This window comes from Rattus norvegicus, chromosome X (genome assembly GCF_021556685.1).
Source record: "Rattus norvegicus strain SHRSP/BbbUtx chromosome X, alternate assembly SHRSP_T2T, whole genome shotgun sequence".
Taxonomy (NCBI): domain Eukaryota; kingdom Metazoa; phylum Chordata; class Mammalia; order Rodentia; family Muridae; genus Rattus; species Rattus norvegicus.
The window spans coordinates 117,510,603-117,527,288 of NC_141554.1; the positions used below are offsets into that span (position 1 = coordinate 117,510,603).

Genomic DNA, 16,686 nt, shown 5'->3' on the forward strand with positions numbered 1-16,686 from the left:
TATATCATTAGCCCATTAAAGAAAATGTGAAAAGAAATCTGTTTTTAAAGAATTTACCTGTGCTTGAGAGATATATTTTTGTCTCTTTCACCATTTCTTACCATTCACTTAGATTGGTTTAGTGACTATTGTTTGTAGGAAAGCATATGGCCTAACCCTAACATATCCCTTTTCACCTGTAACCCCAACTTCATCAGGGAATTGCTCCTAGGATTGTGGCAGCTGCTTGCTTTGCTCCTTTTCAACCAGTTTCCCTTTATTCTCAAGCTTCTGGGTTACTCAGATCTATATCAACAACAATCGTAATAATAGCAGCTGCCATTCACATTTACAGGGTGTGGGCTCTGAGCTGAACATATTTTGTACAGTATCTCACTCATCCTTACTGATTGAGCCCCGTAACTTGGAGGCCATCCTGTTAACATGTGCTCTTAAAAATAAACTGAGAGTCTGCTTTGAAACAAACGCTTATGATGCAGCACCATTTTATAGGAAAGGGGAAAGGACTAACACACAATAAAGGTGAAAGAGGAAGGAGAAATTGGCAGTGATGCTTACAAAAGCAACTCCAGGGGAGGAAATGGAAGCAAAGAAATTGTGATTCACATTCTATAAAGTAAAGAACAGAAGCACTAATCCGGAGTTTGCCTTGCTTTACTGCCATCGTGTGGTTTTGTGGTGGATAGACAACCAGCTCCTAATCTCTATTTCTGTTTCTGAGCCTGGGAGGCCCTGAGCAAGACAACAGGAAATAAGGCGATGCAGTGGACTTGTCCTTGAGGCCTTTGTAAGAGCCTGCTCTTCCTCTCAGGTTGCAGAACTGGAACTGGAACAAGTAACTAATTCAGGGTTGCACACCCTTTCTCACGTGGACTATTTCAGGAAAAAGAGAACTGTCTATAAATGCACCATTGTTATTTCTTCTAGTCAAAACGAAAATAGCTGTATTTTCCCTGGGATGTATAGAGTGTCATTACATTAAATGTCTCACTATTTTGAATCTAGAAGCTGATCAGTGAGGAGATCTAATAGATTAGATTTCTAATTTTTACCCCTCACACACAAGATTATTGTTTGAAAACTTTTCGGTGCCCTTCTCTAACCCATGACCAGAACTGTTTCTGAAGGTAATTGCTATGTCACACATGGGGAATTAGGTTTAAATTATGGGGAAATAGGTTTAGAGAAATGAAATGGTCATCAATGGCAGGCAGTAAGATAGGGATACAGCTTTGGCACAGTGTAAAACTGTACTATGCAGCAGACATATGCAGTTGAGTGGAGTTATTCCATGACTTGTTCCCTCCTGTCTCCTCCAACTTCCTCAATTTCTCCTTGGTAGAAACACATCTCTGTTCATGTGGACAACTATGCAATTTTCAGCAATGTCTGAGCCTGGAGCTTCCTAGGACTGATTGTCAACATTCCAGCTAATGCTGCCCCAAAGGATAGTGGCTCTGAGTAACGCCCTTAGCTAAATTTATTTTTCTCCCAGACAGCTAAAATGAGTGATCCTCAAACTATCCTTGTTTATAATATGATTGTCCTATGTACATTGCTTTTATTGTATAGTTTAATGTATAAAACATGATATTTTGATATATAAGAAACTAATTGCTAGTTAAACTAATTAACATATTCATATCCTGCTACAGTTATATGTGTGCAAAAACCACTTGAAAATAAACTGTTTGAAAACAGAAAAAAGAAAGATATGAAATTAAATGATTAATAGAGAGCAAATCATGACCGGGAGCTAAGTAGGTATATAGGACCCCTGGTTTTCTGAAAGTGGAAAAAGATTCAGATCTACAAGCAGGCTTTATCACTGGAGCTAATAACCTGGCTATTCACCTATCTAGTTCAGTGCTCTCTACATGAAAATGGAGAAGCCAGGTCTCAGTGGAGAAGTGATGTGCTCAGGCAAGCTTAGGAAGATTGAAAGCAGAGTAAGCAGTTACCTTGGCCAGGCTGACTTCTCGCGCACTCTACTGCCCCACTGTGGACATGAAGATGCTTGCTAAGCTGGCTGTGCTACAGTGAGCACAGCAGACTGTCCACATGAAAGCTGTTATTTGTTTGTATGTGGGATATGTTCTTCTATCTGGGATGCCTTGACTGGCCTCAGTGGGAGAAGAAATACCTAGTCTCTCAGAGACTTGAAGTGCAAGGGTGGGAAGATACCCCAGGGCCCCCCATCCTCTCAGAGGAGAAGTAGATCAGGGATAGGAGAAGGATTGTGAGAGGGGATAACTGTGAAGGGAGAAGTGAGCAGTATGTAAAGTGAATAAGTAAAAAAAAAAGAAATAAATCTTTTGGAAAAAAACTGAAAGAAAGGAAAGGTAACAGGAAATTCCTGGAAATGGATCCCTCAAAGGTCAAATCCCAAGTCACTATGAAAGACTTTGAACTGGCAAGAATGGGCAGAAATGTTGAGAGAGCAACAGAAATGAACCCCCCAGAGAAAAGAAAGACAAGGGACACACACATGACCTGTGCTTAGCCTCTATCACCAGTCGTTGCCAAGATGGAGGGTCATTTCTTTCTTCTCTTCATTCTGAAAGTCCAGGGTATCCCCTCCAAAGGGACTCTGGCAATTGGGCTGAGTGTCTACCAATAACAAGTTACCTTAATGCAGCATTGGGCTTTGTATCTGATGATTACTTTCCTCTATCTACCTGATCATCCTACCAGAGTAGGATTACCAGTCCCCACTGGTGAAATACTAAGAAGTTAGAGAGTGTGCCCAGATTTATACAGCTAATAAGTGGCAAGGTTCACATTTGAAGACAAATCCTACACTGCAAACCTATGCATTTATTCTTCATGTTATTTAGGCCACAGATTCTAAAGCTATTGGCCATGATCCGATCGGGTCATGTAACAAAACATGGGAGGGTAATGAAAAACTTAGCAAGAGCAAATGGTTTCTGAATGCACAATGAACACGAGTTAATTCAAAATCAAACGTATGATCGAGCTGAGGTGTTTCTGGCAGCACTTTGCCCAAGTTCATTGTGCAACTTCAGTGCAGTCGTGATGCTGAATTTACAACATGGTGCATTTTGTGCCGTGCTTTCTCTCACCTCACACCATGTGATGGCAATAAACAGAGCCTGAAACATGGGCTTAGATTCAGTACTGTCGTATGTTATAAATTACAGGGATTTTACTATATGCGCGAAGTTTCCTGATTTTGCAGAAACAGTGATTTAATGAAGGAAAACAGAATATTTGAATATTCTCCTACTGTCGTTCTTTAGAATGTAAGCATCGAAACAGTATATCTTTGGTATCCTGTTAGTAGAGTTGGATTTTGAAAACTGCTGCCTTTGTGCACAGGGACTGCACAAGTCCAAGTAGATGGAGTCCCAGTGCTGAGAGGGGAACTGAACTTGAGGCCTCATCCCTACCACAGTAGAGATCTCCAATTGATAACTGTTCATAAAGAACTAAGCAGTTTTTGTCAGTGAAGCCTCACTGGGTATACACCTCACCCTTAAGGCCAGGTCCCATGATCAACAGTAGATGGCCAGGGCAAAATGAACTCAGTGGTATTTTTGAGGATTTTTCTTCTCATAATGCTTTGTTTTGTCACTTTTTTATTCTAGCCATCTTTTGTTTATCTATTATAGTTTCCAAGTTTGTCTTTTATGATTTTTGTGTGTATTCATGTATCTACATGTATTGTTTCTTGAGGGTTTTTTCTGTTCTGTTTTATTCTGGCTTGTTTGTAATTTTTATTGGTTTGTTGTTTAAAGAAAGAGAGAGAGAAAAGGCATGGAGTTGGATGGGTGGTGTGGGGCAGAGAACTTGTGAGGAAATACAGGAGAGGAAACCATAGTCAGAATATACTGTAGAAAAATGTGCTAAATAAGTAAATAATATAGCAACAAAAATAAAAATAAAAACTGCTGTTTGAGTTGCTGAATTGAGTTTCATAAAAAGTCAGTAAATTTTGGCTTGGCTTTATAACAGAATTGGTAACAGCTTTAAAATGGCCATAACAGGTTTGGGCTTCACATTTACACCGATAATTACAAAAGCAAAATACCAATCAAATGAAAAATATGGAAGATGCTATAAATCCTTTTATACTCAATATTCAGCCAATATTTAATTGTTATGTTAAAGCAAGCATATTATTTCATTAGTATACAGATTTGCTTTCTGCTGTAATAAATGGTTAAATCATACATCAAAGTTTTTATAATAAATGGACTTTTATTTCTTATCAGTTTTTGACTTACATATCTATATATTTTAATTCTAAGTGCCTAGGGCTGTTTGAAATTTTTTTCAGATAATGTTAAAGATTAGAAAATTTAACAAGTCCTATAGATATAGGATATCACTTTCTTATAATTGATTCTTTTTCTGGAAGCTAAAGCATAATGCACTATGTACTTTGTCTTTTCTGGGGCCAAATTCCCATGAGAAAGAACAATAGAGGAAGAAAACTCTCTTTTGACTCAAGTTTAATGGATATAGTCCCTCAGGGCAGGGAAAGCTTGGCAGAAGCTTGCTCACAAGTAGGTCAATCACGGCACATGAACAAGAGTGCTGCTACTCATCTGGCTGGCTCTCTCTCTCTCTCTCTCTCTCTCTCTCTCTCTCTCTCTCTCTCTCTCTCTAAAATATTTTATTTATTTTATGTGTGTGAGTACACTGTTGCTGTCTTCAGACACCCCAGAAGAGGGCATCGGATCCCATTACAGATGGTTGTGAGCCACCATGTGGTTGCTGGGAATTGAACTCAGGACCTCTGGAAGAGCAGCCAGTGTTCTTAACCACTGAGTCATTTCTCCAGCCCCCCTACACACACCTTTTTTTCATTTTGGCTAGGACCCCACCCTGTGAGATCATTCCACTACATTAAGAATGAATATTCCTTCCTCAGTTCAGCCTCTCTGAAACACCCCCCATAGACTTGCACAGAGATATATGTCTCCTAGGTGCTTCGAAGTCTAGTCAAGTTGTTTTAAAAGGCCTGATCATCACACATGAGAATACTGCTTCCATTTTAATACTGGCATCAAGATGATAATGATGGTCGTGATGGTGATGGTGGTGATGGTGTTGGTGATGATGGTGATGGTGATGGTGATGGTGATGGTGTTGATGGTGATGGGGATGGTGGTGATGGTGACAGTGACGATATCACACAGCAAATAATGAATGTGTAATTTTCTCAACTCACAGAATAAACTGATGAATAACTTCACATAAACTACTACTTCATGTTCCATGGTTATGTCATTACAACAACAGCATGCTATGATCAGCTATGCACACATTCTCCTTCTGTTTGTCGATTGTCATCAAAGTTTATTACAACTTTGTTTGTCATGAGATGTTTTCAAATAAACACAAGTAATAAATCATAAACCAAAGTGGTATTAGCTATACTTTCATGTGACCATCATCTTACACAATTAAAAAAGCAAGCAAAAATATCTCAGAATAAATAAACAATTACTTTCCCTCCTATTTACACCTTAAGTCATCTTTTGACTCCGCTCTAAATCCTGTGTTTATAAGCCAATGCTCTGTATCTGTTTGGAGTATGATACTGAGGGTATGCTTCGTCTCAAGACACTGTAGAACTTACCTAAGAATGAGCTGTTTTGATACCAGTCTTTTCATTAAAAAGTGTTATGTTCCATTTGAAGTATTTAGGACGTTGAAAAGTCAACAAGGCGGAACTATGTATTAGTTAAGTTCAGTGTTCAAGACTCTGGTCTGGACTTCTTTATACTATACTGAAAGGAAAACTCTTCCTTGCTCATGCACCATGCTCTCTCTAATATACGATCATCGTGTCACGTCAGCTACTAGTCACATTTCTCAATTCTCCTCCATGGCAGCAAATTGTCAATTTTTAAAAATGAAATTGTAAGCAGAAAATTTCAAACATAAATTTGTTTATTTTACAGTAGTAGGGATCAAATCCATGTGCAAAAGCACTACAACTGAGCTACAAATGCAGCCAGACAACAAAATATTTTCAAAAAGTTGTCTACCCACAGTGCCTTCCTTTTGTTGCTACAAATGTTGCTATAGGTTGCCATTGTCATACTGGCTCTGTCTAGAAACATTCAAGAGCAATAAACAAACAATAACCACACCCTTTTGGCGTACTCCCCCATCTCTCTTTTGTGACGTCAATTTCTTAATTCTTTTTTATTTTCACACACACACACACACACACACACACACACACACACACACACACACACACACACACACGAATGTTTTGTCTGTGTATCTTGGTACCACATGCATGTTTGGTGCCCAGGAAGGCCAGAAGAGGGTATCGGATGCCTTGGAACTTGCAATACAGACAGCTGTATACTGTTCTATGGGTGCTTGAAATTAAACCTGGGTTCTCTGGAAGAGCAGCCAGCACTCTTTAATTGCTGAGTGCTCTTTCGTGTTCTCTCTCTCTCTCTCTCTCTCTCTCTCTCTCTCTCTCTCTCTCTCTCTCTCCCTCTCTCTCTCTGTCTTTCATTTTATTCTTTATTTCTCCCCAACATCTCATTCTGAATCTGCTTAGCACTCTCCTCTCCTCTGCAGAGGAACATAGCAGTTAAGATGACATATTCCCAAGTTATGCCCCCCAACATGATAGCTACCTTTCCCATTGGTGCCTTCACATTTAAATTAATGAAAATAAACTACATTAAGAAAATTAAGCGTTTATTTAATAAAATTGAAATGAATAATCCAGCACTGTATACCACTGACCAGATTTGTATTGTTTAAGAAAATGAGGTAGTTATTGAGACAGAAATCACTTCGATCATTGCAGAAACGTCAATTGAATGGTTCTCAATAGGCAAGAGTCATAGGATTAGAAGCACAGCTCTGCCCCTCCATCAGGTAAACAACTTTAAGCAAGTTAGTAAGTCTCTCTTAACTTTGTTTTTCTTTCTGTAAAATGAAGCTTCTAAAGTTCAGTATAGAGACTGGAGAGATGGCTCAGCAGTTAAGAGCAGTTAAGGCTGCTCTTCAAGGGGATGTGGATCTGAGCCCCAGCACCAAAGTATTGCCAGTAGCTGTAATCACAAGGGATCCTGGGATCAAAAGTCCTCCAATCACACACACACACACACACACACACACACACACACACACACACACACACACATGAAATGTCACAATGAAAGTATTTATTTTATACAATTACTACAGGCTAATATATTTCTATAAGTTCTTTGAAATTTTTGTGCAATGAGTTTTTACTATACTCACCATCTCCAACGCTCTCCAGATCCATAACTCTGCCCTACTGACCCAGTTTTGTATAAATTTTCCTCTCCTATGAAGTGCAATTTAGACTTCTCATATATTCGTGGATGTGTCGACTTTTACTGGTACATGATCTACCTACCAATGGCAACAATCTTAAGGACAAAGGATTCCCCATCTCTTTTTTATTTTATTTTTCTTGGATATTTTATGTATTTACATTTCAAATGTTATCCCCTTTCCCTCATCTCCCATACCCCCCAGTGCTTCTATGAATGTGCTCCCACTCCCACCCCACCCAAAATCCACCTCAATGCCCTGGAATTACCCTACATTGGGAAAACAAGCCTTTACAGGACCAAGGGCTTTTCCTCCTATTAATGCTGGACAATGTCATCCTCTGCTATGTACATGGCTGGAGCCATGGGTCTCTCCATGTGTTCTCATTGGTTGGTGGTTTAGTCACTGGGAGCTCTGGGGGGTCTTGTTGGTTGATATTGTTGTTCTTATGGGATTGCAAACCCCTTTAGCTCCTTCAATCCTTCCTATTACTCCTCCATTGGGGACCCTGTGCTCAGTCCAATGGTTGGCTGCAAGCATCCGCCTCTGTATTTGTCAGGCTCTGACAGAGCCTCTCAGGGGACATATATATCTGGTTCTTGTCAGCAAGCACTTCTTGGAATCAGCAATAGTGTCTGGGTTTGATGGCTGTATATGGGATGGATCCCCAGGTAGGGCAGTCTCTGTATGACCTTTTCTTCAGTCCCTGCTCCACTCTTTGTCCCTATATTTCCTCTCATGAGTATTTTGTTCTCCCTTCTAAGAAGGAATGAAGCATCCACATCTTGGTCTTCCTTCTTCTTGGGATTCTTATGATCTGTGAATTTTTTCTTAGGTACTCCAAGCTTTCAGGATAATATCCACTTATCAGTGAGTGAATACCAATTTGTGTTCTTTTGCAACTGGGTTACCTCATACAGGATGATATCTTTTTAGTTCCATCCATTTGCCTAAGAATTTCATGTAGTCGTTGTTTTTAATAGCTGAGTAGTACTCCATTATGTAAATGTACCCCATTTTCTGTATCCATCCCTCTGTTGAAGGACATCTGGGTTCTCTCCAGCTTCTGGCTATTATAAATAAGACTGCTATGAAAATAGTGGAGCATGTGTCCTTGTCATATGTTAGAGCATCTTTTGGGTGTATGCCCAGGAGTGGTATAGCTGGGTCCTTAGGTATGCCCAATTTTCTGTGGAACTGCCAGACTGATTTCCAGAATGGTTTTACCAGCTTGCAATCCCACTAACAATGGAGGAGTGTTCCTCTTTCTCCACATCCTCGCCAGCATTTGCTGTCACCTGAGATTTTGATCTTAGCAATTCTGCCTGGTTTGAGGTGGTATCACAGGGTTGTGTTGATTTGCATTTCCCTTATGACTAAGGATGTTGAACATTTCTTTAGGTGCTCCTTAGCCATTTCATATTCCTCAGTTGAGAATTCTTTGTTTAGTTCTATATCGCATTTTTAAATAAGATTATTTGATTCACTGGAATCTAACTGCTTGAGTTCTTTGTATATATTAGATATTAGCCCTCTATCAGATCTAAGATTGGTAAAGATCTTTTCCCAATCTGTTGGTTAGCATTTTGTCCTAGTGACAGTGTCCTTTGCCTTACAGAAACTTTGCAATTTTATGAGGTCCCATTTGTCGATTCTTGATCTTAGAGCATAAGCCATAGGTGTTCTGTTCAGGAAATTTTCCCCAGTGCCCATGTGTTCAAGACTCTTCCCCACTTTCTCTTCTATTAGTTTGAGTGTATCTGGTTTTATGTGGAGGTCCTTGATCCACTTGGACCTGAGCTTTGTACAGGGCAATAAGAATGGATCGATTTGCATTCTGCGATATGCCGGCCTCCATTTGAACCAGCACCATTTGTTGAAAATGCTGTCTTTTTTTACATTGGATAGTTTTAGCTCCCTTTTCAAAGATCAATTGACCATTGGTGTGTGGGTCATTTCTGGGTCTTCAATTCTATTCCATTCATTTACCTGCCTGTATCCATATCATGCAGTTTTTATCATTATTGCTCTGTAATACAGCTTGAGGTCAGGGATGGTTATTCCCCCAGAAGTTCTTTTATTGTTGAGAATAGTATTCACTATCATGGGTTTTTTGCTTTCCAAATGAATTTGTAAATTGCTCTTTCTCATTCTATGAAGAATTGAGCTCAGAGGTTATGAGCACTGGCTGCTCTTTCAGGGGTACCTAGGTACCTAGTTCAATTCCCAGCAACCACATGGTGGCTCATAATCATCTATAATGAGATCTGGTGTCATCTTCTAGCTTTCAGGCATACATGCAGGCAGAACACTGTATACATAATAAATAAATAATGTTTTAAAAAAGACTCCCCATCTTTTATCAGCTATTAATTGTCAATAGCTCCTTGGTTTGGTGTGGTACTTTATATCCACCTTCTCTCATACAAAGAATAAGAGCTTTCAGAATGCTCAACTATACCCTTTTCTCTCAATGTTTAAGGATCTTTGCAAAAAGGGGTAGGTGGGAAGACTGTAAAATCTAAAGACAGAGAATGAATACAAAGAATCCACAGTGGTTATGACACTATGCACAAGACCCAGCTTCTGGCTATTATAAATAAGGCTGCGATGAACATAGTGGAGCACGTGTCTTTTTTATATGTTGGGGCATCTTTTGGGTAGCAGCAAACCACTGAACTGAGAATAGGACCCCCGTTGAAGGAATCAGAGAAAGAACTGGAAGAGCTTGAAGGGGCTCGAGACCCCATATGTACAACAATGCCAAGCAACCAGAGCTTCCAGGGACTAAGTCACTACCCAAAGACTATACATGGACTGACCCTGGACTCTGACTTCATAGGTAGCAATGAATATCCTAGTAAGAGCACCAGTGGAAAGGGAAGCCCTTGGTCCTGCCAAGACTGAACCCCCAGTGAACTAGACTGTTGGGGGGAGGGCGGCAATGAGGGGAGGGTGGGGAGGGGAACACCCATAAGGAAGGGGAGGGGGAGGACGATGTTTGCCCGGAAACCGGGAAAGGGAATAACACTCGAAATGTATATAAGAAATACTCAAGTTAATAAAAAAAAGAGAGAGAGATGAGGCTTAAGTAATAAGAGCTCCGCCAACACAAATGGATGAATGCTGTTTCAAGGGACTATGTCAGATCTCCTGAGATGAGACTAGTTCCCAAGAAAGGGCAGGTTGTCAGAAAAGAACAACCATTGCTCTCTTGTATTCTTGCATATATACACGGACTTTTTGTACAAACCCAATTTCTTTTCTGCTTCTCCACCATGTCTTGATACACTCAGACATTGATGATATACCCAGTTAAACATATTTCCTCTACATATTATCCATTAATGAGTAATCTGTTACAGAAACACAAAATAGGCACAAGTTAACAATCCTTTCCTAACAGATTGATGCCACAATATAGTAGATGACACATAGGTATTTTTACTCACTGAAACAGGGTTTCCCTGTGTGTAGTCTAGCTATCCTGAAACTCACTCTATAGACCAGGCTAGCCTCGAACTCAGAGATTCACCTGTCTCTGCCTCCTGAGTGCTGGGACTAAAGGCATGCACCACCACTGCTTGGTTATGTACTCACTAATTTTATGTGCTGGCATTCTCCAAGACTTAATATTTCCTTTTACTTATTTCTCAAAACTGAGCAGATCTTGTAAAAGTAACTTCACCTGCTTGTAAACTATACCTTCACAAGACACTAGACATTCTTATCACAATCATTTATCCTTATAGCCATATCATATACAGGCTAAGAACTCCCAGTGTCTAAACTCATGGCCAGACTCCTCAGTGAGGTTCAGACCACTTGTTTGCCATTCACAATTGGCTACATAGATACAATTCACAAGTGTCTGAACTGAGATTTCCTTTTCCCTTCCTGTTTCAATCACAGCTACTTCTATTGTCTTCCAATTTCTAGTCTTCTTCTACCCACACCAAACCTAATACCTTTCACGATGGATTGAACATTTTAAAATGTACTCCTGTCCCTCAAGGTTGACTGGCCAATATTCAAGTTTCTGATATAAAATTGCATTAGATAGGAATTATACATTCTTTATGTATATTTCAGTCATCTCTAGGTTACTTATATAATATAATGTAAACTTTATGCAAACAGTTGCTATACTCCATTATTTACAGATAAATAATGAAAAACGTACATCTGTAGTACAAGCATAATTTTTATCAAATTTATTTTTCCATACTTGACTGAATCCAAATATACAAAACCTAACCTGAGAATGCAAGGGAAAATTATACTTTGCATTTAAAAATTACATATATGGATATTTTATTTCTATCATCCCCTTCTCCCTCTTCTCTTTCTACCTCTTCCATCTCCAAACTCCCCTCCAAATTCAGAATCTCCTTTTAAAATTTTTTATTGTTTTATGCATGCTTACATATATATGCATATATATAATATGTGTGTTAATATATAAATATAACCTCCCAAGTTCATTTAGCAATACGTGTGTGTGTGTGTGTGTGTGTGTGTGTGTGTGTGTGTGTGTTGTGTGTATTGTATTGGGGGCTGACCACATGGGACTAGACAATCTACTGAGGGCTCACCCCCAAAGAAGATGGATTTTCTCTCTCTCTCTTGGCAGCCATTAATTTTCTTTACATCTTCATCTAGAGGTGGGGCATTGTGAGAGTCCCCATCCATGTTGACAGGTCAACTGGTATTGAGAAGGGACAAGTGTATTTGTAATCTGTCTACTTTCTTCAGATAGCCAGTGCCTGGGCTTTTTCCTTTCTGCCTAGTCTAAGCCTATCTTCCCATCTGACTCTTCCTCCACTCTTGCCATACCTTTCAAAATTATTCTCTGCAACTCAATCAGAAGAACCTTTTCAGGGTGTAAATCACATCTTGTCTCTGTCCTTCATAAAATTGTGCTATGGCTTCCCATGTCAGGTAGGATAAAACACAAAGCTCTATAAAGTTGTAGTGCCACTCACAACTGTTCGGTCATCTATTGCACTTCTTGTCAGTCATTCAGCCTGAGTGAGCAACATTGATCTTCCAGTTCCCCAATTATCTAACTCATTTCCACTTTATAGAATATTGTCTTTTCTGTGCGTAGAACTCTCTTTTCCCTGAATTTTCCATGGTTAGTACTACTAATCTCTCAGGTTTCTTCTAAAAATCACAGATTGTTAAGAACCTCTTCCTAATATTTTCCCAATTGAAGAATCTCCTCTATTATTATCGCTTACAGAAATGGTCCTCCTTGTCACTGCAGTGACAACACTATAATTTGGCACCACAATAGTCCCTGTTCCAAGAATACCCTTAGGAGGGGATAGGGAGGCAAAGCTTAGAACAGAGGCTGAAGAAACACCCATTCAGAGCCTGCCCCACATGTGGCCCATGCATATACAGCCATCCAATTAGACAAGATGGATGAAGCAAAGAAGTGCAGGCCGACAGGAACCGGATGTAGATCGCTCCTGAGAGACACAGCCAGAATACAGCAAATACAGAGGCGAATGCCAGCAGCAAACCACTGAACTGAGAACGGGACCCCTGTTGAAGGAATCAGAGAAAGAACTGGAAGAGCTTGAAGGAGCTCGATACCCCTTATGAACAACAATGCCAACCAACCAGAGCTTCCAGGGACTAAGCCACTACCTAAAGACTATACATGGACTGACCCTGGACTCTGACCTCATAGGTAGCAATGAATAGCCTAGTAAGATCACCAGTGGAAGGGGAAGCCCTTGGTCCTGCTAAGACTGAACCCCCAGTGAACATGATTGTTGGGGGGAGGGTGGTAATGGGGGGAGGGTAGGGAGGGGAACACCCATAAAGAAGGGGAGGGGGAGGGATTAGGGGGATGTTTGCCCGGAAACCGGGAAAGGGAATAACATTCGAAATGTAAATAAGAAATACTCAAGTTAATAAAAAAAATAAAATAAAATAAAGAAATACTCAATTTAATAAGGATGGAAAAAATAATAATCCCTGTTCCTTCAAGAAGTGATGCTAATCCTAACACAAGGGTGTTAGGTCATGAAACTTGGACTACATGATCAGGTTTTTTTGCCCTCTGATTCATTGTCTTTAGACTGAAGAGGTGAGAGCAGACTTTCCAGTAGAAAAATATCATGCAAAAAGCATCATTTGCCTGTGTGTGTGTGTGTGTGTGTGTGTGTGTGTGTGTGTGTGTCCCCCCAAATTCTCTTCCATCATAGCTCATCCCATCCCAGTAAGGAAAACAGATGGGCAAATAAGAACAAATGATTACATATTTTGAACTACAAAGGAAACTGATATATAAATATATGGCAGTGAATGAACTTTTGAGGGGTGTGTGTGTGTGTGTGTGTGTGTGTGTGTGTGTGTGTGACTGTGGTGCTCAGAGGTTGAACTATCTTCCTTAATCATTCTTCATATTACTTTTCTATAGATAGTGTTCTTTCCCTGAATCTGGACCTCATCCATTAGCTAAGAATACTGCCCAGTGAGCTTTCAGATCTGCCTGGTTCCAGGAACCCCATTGGAGCAATAGAGACATCAAGCTGACCACAAAACTTTCAACCCAAAACCTATCCCGTCTACAAGAAATGCAGGCACAGGGGATGAAGAAGAGATTGAGGGAATGGCCAAACAATAAGCAGCCAAATTTGGGGCCTATCCAGTGGGCAGGCACCAATCGCTAACACTATTAATGTTAACACGCTCCTTGCAGACAGGAGCGTGTCGTCCTGAGAGGCTCCACCTAGCAGCTGACTCAGACAGATACAGACCCCCACAGCCAAGCGGATGGAACCTGGGTACTCTTATGGAAGAACAGGAGGAAGGATTGTGGTCTAAGCTAACTCCACAGGGAGATCAGCAGCATCAACTTACCTGAACCCTTGGAGCTCTCAGAGTCTGAACCACCAGCCAAAGAACATGCATGGGCTGGACGTAGGCTTCCCTGCTCATATGCAACATATGTGCAGCTTAGCCTTCTTGTGGGTTCTGAACAACTGATACGGGGGGCTATCCCAAAAGTAGTTCCCTGTATATAGGGTATGTTCTACCAGCTCAGCTGCCTTGTCTTGCCTCAGTGGGAAATGAAGTATCTAGTCTTGCAGAGACTTGAAGTGCCTGGAGGGGGTGTGTGTGGTGGCAGGGATACCCAAGTCACCCCTACCTGTTGGGAAGAGAAGGGGAGGCCGGAAGGGGTAAGGATTGTGGGAGGTGAGAGGAAAGGAGGCAGTGAACGGGACGTAAAGTGAATACATGAAAAAAACAATGAAATTAAAATCTGCCTGGCTCCATGTGTTTTCCACAACACAGGAGCCATGATGTGCGTGGTCATGCCTGGCTTTTTACATGGCTGCAGTGGATCCGAACTCAGGTTCTCTGGCTTGCATAGCAAACACTTTATACATCGAATCACCTGCTATGTCAGAGGTTTTAATATGTAATATAAAGGATAATGGTATTAAGCAACATCTTAAATCAATTAATAGCTAAATCTCTTTTTATTCAAATAGTCTGAGTCAGTGTAAAAATATGTTGAAGTTGCACTGCAAAGTGAGCAGGTGCTTCTTAAAACTTATACCCAGTTCTTTATTTGGTGAAAGGGTAGGAAATTTTTCTTTTTTTCAGAAAAATACTAACATATAAAAGAGAATAAAATATGATAATGAATATAGTATTCATAGTACAATTACAATTTGGGGTATATATAACCTTTAAAACATGTAAATTATAGGTACTAGTTATTTCTATTGGAGACATAGTGAGATGGAATTAGCACAGTGTGTAAAAAAATCAATTGTATTTGAAGTGTTTTTCCAGTTATTATTTATTTAATATATAAAGCAGTAGGTATCGTTGTTACATTCTAATGTATGTGTATCCAGTTATTATTTATTTAATATATAAAGCAGTAGGTATCGTTGTTACATTCTAATGTATGTGTATCAGTATATTTTGTACTTAAGTCTCCTCATCCACCATCTTCCTCCTCTTCCTCCCTGAAAGTCATTCTGTCTCCCGTTTTCATGTTACAAACATTCCACTATCTCTTCTTGTTCTTTTATCATTCCCTTTAGACGTCCTCCACCACTCCCAAGGTCCTCTTCTTAGATTTATGTCCTATTCACATAGACATAGCTTTACCTAAATTCAAATTAGGTTCAGCATGAGGGAAAAACATATGATGTGTGTCTTTGTAAGTTTAGTTTATTTCACTTAACATAACAGTTCCTTCCATATTCTTCAGAATGTCAATTTTTTTCCTATGGTCATGGCTGAAAAACTCCATTGTTTTCCATACCATAGCTTCTCATTTTATCTATTTTTTTTTCATTTTGATCTGCAGATTCATCGTATGCTCCATTTTCATTATTTTGTTAGTGCATATTAGGCCTACTCCATTTCTTCTCTATTGAATATAATGCAGCAATACACATATATAGACTTGATTTGATCCATGGTTCTACTTACTAAAAGCTCTAAGCAAGTCAATGACCACCTTCTCCAGAAGATGGTCCTTTACCCATTTCTTCTCTGCTGTCCTCACTGGTTGTGATATAATCCACGAATTATAATAAATGCTCATAAACACTTAATTATTATAAACATTGCTTTTACTCTCCTCTATCCTACACACAAAGGAAAGCAAGAAAGAGTATGAATTCTGAGAATGAATCTCTCTTTTTCTGTCTCATTCTTTTATTTTCCTCCTCAGGTAAATGATAAAAAATAACACAGACCAAAAATGTTTCTACAGGCCACATAATTCTAATATAGTTAGGTTCTCTACACTGGCCGAAAGAACGTAGATAAAAAATGTATAAATCACATAGAGAGGGACTTAACAGAGGGCAATTTTAAAGCCAACCCCTACAAGTTAAAAAAGGCAAAAGAACTCAGACAAACATGCCACCTCCCACAAGCTGACAGCAGGACATATGCAGGCAAGTGCCATTATTCACAGAGGACCGCCCGAGAGGTAAGCATTTGAAGCCAATTTGCCCATAAACCAACACTGCCATTCTGGCCATGCCGCCTTACCTAACTGAAATTGATTGGAGACATTCCCACACGTCTGCATTACCTCTGGGCTGTTCCAGCCTAAAGGATATAATGCGCAGCCTGAGCTTATCAGCAGCCCTGGAAAGAAAAGCACAGGCAGAGGGAGAAAAGTAGAGCAGTTTTCCTGTTGTCCCAACATCTGCCCTGGGGTGCTTCACATTAAATTCTGCCTTCCAACTAAGGCCTGACACCTACCTTTTTATTCTAAAATGTTTCAAATCTATCATACTGTCAATTCAACAGGATCACTGTGTCATACACTAGGTCATGGATTGAGACAGATGGATACATACATACATACATACATACATA

At 39.8% G+C, this 16,686-nt stretch overlaps 1 protein-coding gene across 10 annotated transcripts in view; it reads right to left on the reverse strand.

Moving 5' to 3' along the window:
- Window positions 1–16,686, reverse strand: part of Lhfpl1 (LHFPL tetraspan subfamily member 1) — a 59,979-nt gene that overhangs the window by 21,347 nt on the left and 21,946 nt on the right. For 6 of the 10 annotated variants that reach the window (XM_087599341.1, XM_087599338.1, XM_087599337.1 and 3 more), the window contains one exon: window positions 16,354–16,452. The exons of the other annotated variants lie outside the window; for them this stretch is intronic. In XM_087599341.1, the coding sequence (XP_087455467.1) occupies window positions 16,354–16,452 (99 nt within the window). The remainder of the gene's footprint in view (window positions 1–16,353; window positions 16,453–16,686) is intronic. 10 annotated transcript variants of the gene reach the window in all.